General features: G+C 39.1%; 1 protein-coding gene across 2 annotated transcripts in view; it reads right to left on the bottom strand.

The window, feature by feature from the left end:
• Positions 1-12492, bottom strand: part of ATP1B3 (ATPase Na+/K+ transporting subunit beta 3) — a 43358-nt gene that overhangs the window by 15795 nt on the left and 15071 nt on the right. For both annotated transcript variants that reach the window (XM_027586189.2, XM_027586188.1), the window contains one exon: positions 2611-2739. In XM_027586189.2, coding sequence (XP_027441990.1) covers positions 2611-2739 — 129 coding nt within the window. The remainder of the gene's footprint in view (positions 1-2610; positions 2740-12492) is intronic.

Genomic DNA, 12492 nt, shown 5'->3' with positions numbered 1-12492 from the left:
CAACTGAGATCAAGAGTCGCATGCTCTACTGACTGAGCCAGCCAGGTGCCCCTAAAACTGAATTCCTGATACCAGTTACTTCTCAGACCTTGCCTGACAATGCTCTTGGACCCCTAGTAACTTGCTACTTCACAGCCTATTTGAAACTCTTAAGTAAAAAACCATGGCAGGTGTGTATAGTACAGGAGCATTTTTGACATGGTATGCTTAATTCCTCCAAATAGTCTTGTCTTATCCAAAATGAAGAACATCCAGAGAATGTAGAGAGACTACAATTAACTCCTCTATCTCCTTCCAATTTGAACCACTGGAGTATGAGAATATGTACAGACAATGTGCATGTCTGTCAGGGTGTGAGGAGCAGTACGTGTTTATGTTATATGTATGGATAGGTTACTTATATGTACCAATTTCAAACTAGCATTTATTTTACCAGGTACAAACAATATTACTGAAATGTCATTTAAAATTAAAAATAAGGTCAATGCAAAAAACCCAGTATTTTAAATACTGTATATACTATAGAAAATACAAGTAGAAAGAAAAGATACTAACCTTAATCACTTTGTAAAGAGAAAATTTTGTTTAACAAGCTAATATATATTCATCCAATATTATACATATGTATGTGCATGTATGTTTATTAAATTACTGATAAGACTTTAAGTACTACAATACAGTTGTAAATAATTTTAAATAACTCAGTTTGAAACTGAAATATATGGAACACATTTTATTGCCTTTATTATTCATGTGGTTATAAACAGTATAATATTTCTGAAATAGACTGGATCATGTTCAGTGGTAATAAAGTCACATAACTTAGGTAGCAAGAAAAACAATTATTCTAGAATTAAGCTACGTAGGGGTGCCTGGGTGGCTCAGTTGGTTAAGCATTTGACTCTTGATTTCAGCTCAGGTCATGATCTCAGGGTCGTGAGATGGATCTCCATGTTGGCCTCCCGACTCAGTAGGGTGTCTGAGATTTCTCTCCCTCTCTCTGCCCCTCCCCCACTCACGCATGTGCACACACTTGCTTTCTCAAAATAAATCTAGAAAGAAAACAGGGCGACAGTGAGAGATGAGGGGAAAATGAGCATGGAGCTAGTCTCTGATACTTGGTCAAATAAACTAAAAAGAAGAAGAGTGATTCTTGATGTTTGCGCAAATATTAGCAGCAAAATAAGGAAAAATCCTTAGAACAAAATGTTCCAAGAAAAGATGGTTGGGGAAACTGGTGCAGTTTGGCTATTGGTAAGGCTCATGAATCCATGCAGTAAGCAAGGATCTAGACTCAGGGTTCCTCAGCGTTGGCACTATTGACATTTTGGGCTGGATAAGTCTTGTTGCAGGGGGGGCTGTCCTGTGAATTGTAGGACGTTTAGCAACATCCCTTACCTCTGCTCACCAGCAGCACCTCTCCGGTTGTAACAACCAAAACTGTCTCCAGACATGACCACAAGGCCCCGCGGGAGCCAATCATTGTTGGATGAGAACCACTGCTCCAGAAAGAAACCTCCCATGACACTCTTACCTTCCCTGGCCTGCCTGTCCACCCTGCCTGCTATCCAAATGCCCCTCTTCCATGAGGAGCCTGCCCTTCTCTATTATCTCAAGAAGTTGTTCACATTTTGGGGAATTACACATACTGGAGTTCTGCACATTGTTATCTTCTTCTATAAAAACTGCCAGCAGCTTGAGGACAAGAGCCATGTTCAGCAAAGGCAAAGCTGGCATTCAAAGACTTTTAAAAGAATGAAATCAGGAGTAAGAAAATATGATTTAAACAAGTGTTTCAGTTACGATTTTTTTCTGTGGTGGAGTATACTAGAGAATTTTTTTTCCTTTCAACAATCGATGGACAAGAATAAACACAGTAAGGTAAGAGTATACTCATTTTATTCCCTATTGATGTATCATTATTTAGTATTTCTTACCACTTCCATATTAAGCAATTAAAGATACGATGCTTGTATTTTACAAGACGTATGCTATCTAGCCCAAGCCAGAGCTAAACTATATACTTTGTAAGTAAATTACTCAAGGCAAGTGAAAATGCCACACAATATTCAGAAAAGCCACTCATAACCATATTGGTCAAATCTGGCTTCACTGTAATTCTCCATATTCATTCCTGCTTACTCCTGGCAAAGGACTCAAGATTTATCAGCTCAGGTCTTTATATCAGTATGTAAATATTATAGGTCTTCATATCGGTATGTAAATATTAAAGGTCTTTATATCAGTATGTAAATATTAAACAACAAACAAAAAAAATCAAAATTTTCACATTACCTAACCCCAAAGTTTAACTTTTACCTATGTAAAAAATGTACAGTGAAGATAAAGTATGACCAGATTAAAAAAAAAAAAAAGATTTATTTTGAGAGAGAGCGTGCGTACGCAAGGCTATGAGCAGGGGGAGGGACAAAGGGAGAGGGAAAGAAGCACACTCCCCACTCAGTGGGGAGCCCATCGCAGGGCTTGATCTCAAGTCCCCGAAATCATGAGCCAAAACCAAGAGTTGGACACTTAACCAACTGAGCCACCCAGGCACCCCAAAGTATAACCAAATTTAGTGAAAAGCCACAAAAACTGCAATATATTTACCTGGACTAGGAATCTGGTCACGGTATTTTGGAACTTCATCGTTCAGAGTCTGAAGCATAGCCCACATTGTGAATGAGAAGAGTGCAGCCAGGAACCCATAAAAGACTAGGTAGAAGAGCAAGATCAAACCTGCAAAAGAAAATAAAACTTAGGAAAATTGGAGATACACACGTATGTTGTATGTGTGTGGGAGGTATGGGGGGCATACTAAAGAAATAAACCAACTGTTATAAGGCTAGGATTCCAAGCTTTGCCATGCACACAGCCAAAAATCTCCATATTCAGAACACAAATTTGCCCAAGCAAAAGATATTTCAGCAGGCAGCACCCACCCATCCCAGGACCCCTCATCTCCACTGACACTTGGATACAGATAGCTTCCATGATGATACTCTGGTTCAAGGTCAGAGCTCTAAAACCTCAGCACATAGGGGAATGTTCCCCAAAATGAACTTGATGTCCTCCAGTGAGATAAAAAGATGATTTTAGGTGAAATAAAACCCTCATAGGCACATGTTCCTTTAAGCGTCAAAACAGCAAAGAATTAGTACCTCAATCCCATATTTCACAATAATTATTTGCATAAATTTAGGTTTTATAAAGTGAGTAGCCTTAAAGAACAGCCAGGAAATGTGCACAGAAGGCAAATCATGAAGATGGTATTCAATGAATAATGTTTAGGAAACACTAGTCAAGTAGAATGCTCACGCAAAAGCAAGAAAGGACAAGACCAGAAAAAGTGCCCCAATTAATGGACTTTGTAACTACTGCTAAGCAAAAAGCAAGAGTTGGCATACCTAAGTTTCAACAAAGGGTGTTGTCTTTTAGTCTTTTTTAGTCTTTTTTCCTTCACAATCTGGAAACACTAAAACAAATCTATCCTAAGCCAGTGACTTATTTTGGGAATATCTAAAATCATTTTCTTAAATGTCTATATTCAGAGTTCTCACATCAGATGCTGTCACCAAGATTATATATTAGAATATATTGTTAAAGTCACACATTTGTATTTACATGTTTCAAAATTGATCAAAAGATAATAAATCCCTAGATACAGCAATAGTGAAAACATTTAATTCTCTGGAGTTGAATTAATCAGCTTTATTTCCCAGTCTTAATAACATACTTGTTTGTCTGCCTGACTCTTATTACCAGCACAGGGGCCAGAGCAGAGGTTCCTATCTATAATCTATGGACTCCCACCACCCCCAGGCAAGGATTAACTTCAGTTTTTGAGATTTCTGGTATATTTCTAAATATATCCATTTTTTTATCCCCTGGAGAATCGCTCTACAATGTTTTTCTGATTTTCAAAAGACCCCATGACTCCAAAACAGATTGTGCCAAAAGCTAGGTAACTTTTATTTCTTAAATGTGGGCAGGAAACTGCCCACCCCTCCCCCACCTTCAAGTAAAGGAGAAATAATTAAAGCAATTTCACCTTAATTTAAACTAGCACCACCCATCCTCCCTTGCCCCAATTACCAGGAGGCCAAAATAGGGAACGAGAGGACAGAAGGAAGAAAGGAGGACAGCGTGTCACCTTCAGATAGCATCACTTCCCTATCACATACGGCAATCCTGTTGCAGAAAAAGAAAAGGAAGACCAATCTCAAAGAAGTGCTCAATTTACTATAGAGGGAAATGAAACACATGCAAAGTCCAAAGGCTATTTTAATAAGATATAGGAGAAATAATTCTTTCAGATCTAGATGTTTATAAGAACTAATAGTTAAAATCCTCCATTCAACAGACCAGGGTTGACTAACAAGTGTTGGCTGTGTTCCACACTCTGTAAAACTCTACAGAAACATGCAGATTGAGGCCATGGCAGTTTGCTGACTGATGCGGTAGGTAAGTTTGAAACAAAAGTGCTAAGAGTTTAATTATTTAGCTGTGTTTAATTTTAAGTCATCCCAAAATAGTAATATACTATTTTCAAAATTTGATTTTCAATTTCCAGGAAAAATAATGTAAATGAAATCTGTAAAAAGTTACAAAGTGAATAAACGTAAAACAGACACAAACAAGCTATATCCAAATATGCTTTCTAAAGAACCATTACACAATGAAAAAGTGCTAAAACTTCCTATAAAGAGATATGTTCCGGGGCGCCTGGGTGGCTCAGTTGGTTAAGCAACTGACTTTGGCTCAGGTCATGATCCTGGAGTCCTGGGATCGAGTCCCGCATCGGGCTCCCTGCTCAGCAGGGAGTCTGCTCCTCCCCCACCTCATGTGCTCTCTTTCTCATTCTCGCTCCCTCAAATGAATAAATAAAATCTTTAAAAAAAAAAGTTTAAGAGATATGTTCATAAAAGAGATACACAAATTGGGGTGCCTGTCAACTGAGAGTCCGACTCCTGGTTTCGCCTCAGGTCATGATCTCAGTGTCAGGAGATTGAGCCCCATGTCAGGCTTTGAGCGCAGTGTGGAGTCTGTTTGGGATTCTCTGCCTCTCCCTCACCCTCTGCCCCCGCTCTCTAAAATAAATAAAATCTTAAAAAAAAAAAAAAAGATACACAGGGGCACCTGGGTGGCTCAGTCGTTAAGTGTTTGCCTTCGGCTCAGGTCATGATCCCAGGGTCCTGGGATCGAGTCCCACATCGGGCTCCCTGCTCCGCGGGAAGCCTGCTTCTCCCTCTCCCACTCCCCCTGCTTGTGTTCCTGCTCTATGTCTCTGTCAAATAAATAAAATCTTTAAAAAAAAAAGATACACAAATTAATAACCATGTCTCAAATCTGATGCCATATACTAGTGGCCATTAAGTCAATTTTGAATGTAAGGAGTATAAAAATAAGAATAGAAGTGATTTCCAGCACTAAAATGAGTTCTCTACTTGAATATGTTCCTTTTGCTAAGACCCAAACCTAATATTTAAAATTAATCTTACTTATAAATATCATATATGAAGGATTACTCGTAAGGGTAGCAACAATTTATCAACTTAACCTCCTTTCTCCTACTAAGAAAAAAAAATACTAGAAAAACAAGTTGTAAATTACTACTCTTATATACAGTTCCTTAGATGCAGTTTGCGGATAGGCTTAACACACTGATGGGGATCAAATTGGGGGCACCCTAGTTAGTAATGGATGGTGCAGATGGAGCCTGTTCAGTGTGCCATGTCTGAATCAATTCTAGTTAATGCAAGCAGGGAACAGCAAATGAAGCCTAAATCGTGATTATATTACTGATGTTCCCCAGCTTAAAATCCTTCAAGAATTTCCTTAAGTCAGGGATGCATAGGTAGCTGTTGGTTAAGTGTCTGCCTTTGGCTCAGGTCATAATCCCAGGGTCCTGGGATGGAGTGCTGCGTCGGGCTCCCTGCTCAGCAGGGAGCTTCTAGCTCTGCAGGCCGCTCCCCCTGCTTGTGTTCTGACAAATAAAATCTTAAAAAAAAAAAAATTTTTTCCTTAAGTCATTAACCAACTAAAGAAACTAACATGCACTAAACTCTGAAGAAACAGCAGCATTTTGAATAGTATGAGGTCAGAATTATAACCAAAGATGTTTATTCACAATAAATATGAAATACCAAAAGGCTTAATGTCATAATTGGTGTTTTTATTTTTTAAATTTTTAAAAAAGATTTTATCTATTTATTTGACAGAGAGAGAGAAAGCACAAGTAGGCAGAGCAGTAGACAGGGAGAGGGAGAAGAAGCAGGCTCCCTGATGAGCAGAGAGCCCCATGTGGGGCTCAATCCCAGGACCCTGGGATCATGACCTGAGCTGAAGGCAGACGCTTCACCGACTGAGCCACCCAGGTGCCCTTAGTGTTTTTATATTATCATTGTTCTAATAGTATATACAGAAGTACAATAAATGCTACTTCTGGACTTACACTCTTTAAGATCGAAGGGCAAACAGAACTATCAATGACTAAAAACTTCTACAGTTCTCTAACATAGGAACTGACTCTCTCCTCTTCGTTTCTGTTCCTTGAGAAGCCCCAACTTTTAAATCCCTTTCTTCTCTCTCATTTTGTTTTTGTTGAGGGAAAGGATGGTAGGACAGATGCAGCAGGAGGCCATGGAGCAGGGTGGGTATATGCATGGGCTATGCTGGAGTGAGACTTAGACTGAGATCCTGGCCTGACCACTTTCTTGCTGTGACCTTGGGGAAGTATCTACTCCCATCTGAAAAAAAGGGGTAAGGGTAATATCTAAATATTCACATTATAGAAAGGAAACTAAAAGTCAAGAAATTCGACCACATAAAAACAAACCTCAAGGGTGAAAAAAGGCCAACAACAAAACTAGAACCATTTTTGTAATGATACTGCAACTCGGCTTTAAGGCTAAATTTAAGGTTTAAATCTTAACCTAATCAATTACGCTTTACTCTCAAAAAACATTTTCACAAATGAGGTTTGTTAATGTGGAGTCTATAATAGAAACTAAGCAGCAAAAAATCTGGCCAAGGTTTACTCCATGTCATTCAGGGACGGAAATATGGGTCCTGACCAGCCACTTTGTTTCAACCCCAACCAAGTGTCCAACAATCAATCCGGTTCTGGCACCAACCACCCAGAGTAGCACAGACTCCACTAACTCAGGGCATGGCCCTCCACAAGAATGCCCTCGCTTCAGATGTCACCTGAACTTCTAAACCAACTGGCTACCAATCTGGGAGGCCTGCAATACTCCTTCAGGTTTGAGAATTTGCTAGAATGACTCAGAACTTAGGGCTACACTTAAGATTACAGTTTTGTTATAAACGACACACACACATACAGGGTGGAGTCTGGGAGGGAATGCAGTTTTTTTATGCCATATCCTCGTGGAATGAGGGAACATCACCCTCCCAGCACACTAATGTGTTCCCCAACCTGGAAGCTCCATTAAGTTTCAGTGTCTAGAGTTTTTACTGGAGTTTCAGTATTGGGTATGATTAAGTCACTGGCCATGTGATTAAACCCAGTCTCGAGCCCCCTTCTCTTCCCTCCCTAAAGGTCAGGCTAGTTCAAAGTCCCAGCCCTCTAATCACATGACTGGTTTTTCTAAGGACCAGAGAAGCTATTGGAAGGGCCTACCATGAGTCACTCCATTAGCATAATATAGATACTCCCATCAGGAAATTCCAATGGTTTTTAGAACCTCTGTGCCAGGCACCTGGGACAAAGACCATACAAATAATTTTTTTTTTTTTTTTTTTTTTACAAATTCTTTATTATATAATGCCAGGACGCATAATCTGGACACATGGGGAGTTACTAAGCTTCATCGAGGCCTGAACATACATATCCACTCAACACACTTTAAGACCCTGTGATCTGATTCCCTAACTTTTGCGAACTTCTTAGTTACTTGATGGTACCTAAATACTAAAGGACTGTGCCCCTCCTCAGAATTCTAATGACTAGAAACTGCATCCCCTTGGTAAATAAATCAGCATTCTGTTCACAGTTTAAAAGAGAGGTCTAATTAAAAAAAAAAAAAATCCTATGGACAAGTACAAGTTTAAAATCCTTTGTATATCTGTATTTTTTACTTTTTTGATATATTTGTATTTTTAAAGTTTACTTTTTATTGAGGTTAATTCACATTCCCTTCACCTATAAGGGGAATTGCCAGGTCTTATAGTAACTTAGAATAAGTACCAGACTGTTTTCCAAGGCAGCTGTACCATTCTACATTCTCACCAGCAGGGTTCCAATTTCTCCATATTCTTATCAACAGTTTTTGTCTTTTTATACAGTCATCCTAGTGGGTGTGAAGTAGTATCTCAATGTGGCTTTAATTTGCATTTCCCTAACGGCTAATGATGTTGAGCATCTTTTCATGAGCTTCTGGGCCATTTGTATCTTTGGAGAACTGTCTGTTAAGATCCTGGACCCATTTTTAAATTGTCTTTTAATTTAAGTTCTAAGAGGTTTTCTTAAAATATATTAAGGATACAAGCCTCTATTCAAATATAGAATTGTTTACTCCAATTCTCTGGAATCTTTTTGCTTTCATGATAGGGTCCCTTTAAGGCAGAAAAGTTCTTAACCTTGACTAGTCCAAGTTATCTATTTTTTTCTTTGGTTGTTTGTGTTGTTGGTGTCATACTTAAACACCATTGCCTAATCCAAAATCATGAAGACGTGCATCTGTTCTCTTCTAAGAATTTTATAGTTTTAGCTCTAATGTTTGGGTCTTCAATCTATTTTGAGTTCAATTTTGTAAAAAAAAATTTAAATTTTTAAAAAATTAATTACATGGTGTTTGAACTCATGACCCTGAGAGATCAAGACCTGACTGAGCCACCTAGGTGCCCCAAGTTCATTTTTTAAAAAGATTTTATTTATTTTGAGAGAAGTGCATGTGAGCAGGGATGGCGGGGGCGGGGGGGCAGCAGGAGAGGGAGAGAGAGAATCTCAAGCAGACTCCATCCTGAGCGTGGAGCCTGACATGGGGCTTGATCCCACAACCATGAGATCATGGCCTGAGATGAAATCAGGAGTCAGACACTTAATGGACTGAGCCACCCAGGCGCCCTGAGTTCATTTTTATGTATGGCATGAGGAAGGGGTCCAACTTCATTGTTTTGCATGTAGATATCGGTTGTCCCAGTACCACCTATTTAAAAAATCATTTGTTCCGGCGCTCCTGGCCTGGCTTAAAAAAAAAAAAAAAAAATCCCCACTGAAAGGGTGGGTTTTCCAGGCGCCTGGGTGGCTCAGTCAGTTAAGCGTCTGCCTTCGGCTCAGGTCATGATCCCAGGGTCCTGGGATTGAGCCCCGCATCTGGCTCCCTGTTCAGCAAGGTGTCGGCTCTCTTTCCCTCTGCCCCTCCTCCCTGCTTGTGTTTTCTCTCTCTCTCTCTCTCTCTCTCAAATAAAATCTTTTTTTATTAAAGTCTTCTAAAACTAATCAGCATGTACTATTTTTATAATAAAAATATGTACATATACACATGCATATATATTTTATACGTTTATTAAAATAATTAAACAAGACTAAATAACCTGCCTAAGATTAGCCTACTAGTAAGAGTGACATTCAGATCAGTACCTCTCCAATGTGGTACCTTTACCTGACCTGCTCTCCCTGGCAGCCTCAAGTTGTCATCTTTTTTACATTTTTTTTAAGATTTTAATTTTAAATAATCGCTACACTCAGTGTGGGGCTCAAACTTACAACCCTGAGATCAAGAGTTGAATGCTCTGAGCCGGCCAGGTGCCCCAATTTGTTACCTTTTATAATCTAAACTCCATTGTCTGAAAAATATCATTCAAGCATTCTACAGTTGCTCCAGGTGATAGAAATTTACAGAGTAACATCTGTTCCTTCTCTCCTAGAGTTTAGTTATCACAAGTGACAGATGTATAAACAAAGAATTACAGACATCAAGTGCTAGGGTAAAAAAAAAAAAAAAAAAAAAGACAAAGAAAGAATGAAGCGTCTCTAGCAGGAAGAGGAAGGAAAGGGATTTCATCAGAAAAGGCTTTCCAGAAATAAGTGAGTTGGCCCACCAAGGAAGGAGAAGAGGAGGGAGCTCTGAGTTAAAGACCAGATGACTAGAGGACTCCATAGCAGGATCAGCCACATTGAGTGTAACTTTGCTCCTACCCCGCAATGTACACTTGCCCCTGGTGTCAAGCAACTACTATCAGTAGCAACATCATCTACTTTGAAGTGGCAGCAGGGAGTGGATGCTTGGGCTAAAAAACTTGGCAATGCCCTGGGTAGGTTGGTGAAAACGTAAAGGAGTAGAGAGTCCCCATACCTAGACTAGCTCTTGGCTGGCCTATGCTACCTACATCCCAGATTCCTGTAACCAGAAACAAAGAGGAGGAGCAGAGAACCAATAATCACCAAATATTTGAGAAAAAACTAATCTGATAAAGTATCAAGCTCAACAAAGACAGTAACTAATACCAGAAGTGGGTGCAAATAGAGCAAGAAGGAAAAAAGCATAAATATATTTAAAATACAGAGGAGAAGGTGAAAGGGCAATTTTTAAAAAATCAGATTTCATATCCTGATTATTAAAATAAAAAACTCATTAGATAAGCTGAACTGGAGAAGAGTTAAATTCTAAAGAAAAATCCAGACACGTAAGAAAATAAAAAAGCAACCCAAAGACCAGGAGAAAATATTTACAAAACATGTAACTAACAAAGGACTTACCTGCCTTTAGCATATGTAAAGAACTCTTACAACAAAACAAAAAATTTTTTAGAAGATTTTATTTATTTATTTGACAGAGACAGCAAGAGAGGGAACACAAGCAGGGGGAGTGGGAGAGGGAGAAGCAGGCCTCCGCGGAGCAGGGAGCCCGATGCAGGGCTCGATCCCAGGACCCTGGGATCATGACCTGAGCAGAAGGCTCAGACGCTTAACGATTCAGCCACTCAGGCGCCCACAACAAAAACTTCAAAGATTTAAAGGACTGCAAATAATAAGCTTATGAAAAGGTGCTCAATAACTAGTTATCTGGAAAGGGCAAATAAAAACCACAATTAGCTGCCACCACAGGCTCACCAAAATGCTAGAAAACCTAGGGACTGACAATACCAAGTGATGGCCCAGCAGTGGAACAACTGAACTCTTATACACTGCTGGTGGGAATAAACAAAAACAACAACAAAAAAAGAGAGAGAAAGAAAGCCCTATTTTAGAAATCAGTTTGGGGGCTCCTGGGTGGCTCAGTCATTAAGACGCCTTCGGCTCAGGTCATGATCCCAGGGTCCTGGGATCGAGCCCCGCATCGGGCTCCCTGCTCCGCGGGAAGCCTGCTTTCTCCCTCTCCCACTCGCCCTGCTTGTGTTCCCGCTCTCACTGTGTCTCTCTCTGTCAAATAAATAAATAAAATCTTTAAAAAGACACAAAGGAACAGTTTGACAATTTTTTGAAAAGTTAGCCACAAACACCTATAACAGGACCCAGCTAATCCATTCCTAGATATTTAACCAAGAAAAATAAAAGCACATGTTCACAGAGGGTAAAGTATATGAATATTCATAGGAGCTTTATTTGTAATTACTAAAAAGTACAAACAATCAATATGCACATCAACAGATGAATTAATAAGTAAATTCTGGTATAGCCATACAGTGGGATACTATTCCTGAACTATTTCTCAAAAATAATTACACTAAATGAAAGAAGTCAGCCCCTCCTTGCCCACCCCAAAAAAGGACACACTACATTTCCGTGTATTTAAAATTTAGAAAATACAAACTGAAGTGTCAAAAAGCAGGTCTATTTCTACTTGGAGACTGGGGAGATAGGGAGAGAGGACTGATTACAAAGGGGCAAGAGGAAATTTGGGGAGTAATGACTATGTTCATTATTTTGATTAGTGATAGCTTCACGAGTGTAATATGTATATATGCGTGCATGTGAGTGTATGTCAAAACTCAAGTTGTGAACTTTAAATATGTGCAGCCTACTGTTTGTTATTATACTTCAATAAGGCGGTTTAAAAAAACAAAAACTTAGGAGAAAGGCTAACCTAATGAATTGGCCAGCTAAAGAAAAATTCAGTGAGCTAAAAGCTCAAACGAAGATTTTTTTGTAACACTGGGCAAAAAGAGGGAGGGAATATATGGAAATTATTGAGACATGGGGGACAGAACCAGAATATCATCAACAAATCTAAAAGAAATGCCATCAGAAAAGAGAAGAAGGGAAAGAATGTTCAAAGAAGTAACAAATTTTGTGTCTAGATTGGAAAAGACTGAAAAATACTGGAAAACATCCAATACCCAGACACAGGTAAAGTTTCAGAACACCAAACATAAAGAGAAAATTTCTTAATGCTTCTAAAAAGATGGCAGAGAACTATATCTGACAGATATCTCACTGGCGAAAAATGAAATCTATTCCAAATTGAGGAAAAATTATTGTAAACTAAAAGATCAATCAATTAAATAAACAAAAGGACATCTCCA

This window comes from Zalophus californianus, chromosome 1 (genome assembly GCF_009762305.2).
Source record: "Zalophus californianus isolate mZalCal1 chromosome 1, mZalCal1.pri.v2, whole genome shotgun sequence".
In the NCBI taxonomy this organism is placed as follows: Eukaryota; Metazoa; Chordata; class Mammalia; order Carnivora; family Otariidae; genus Zalophus; species Zalophus californianus.
The sequence above is the reverse complement of the archived record's forward strand: the minus strand, read 5'-3'. Positions and strand labels throughout refer to the sequence as shown.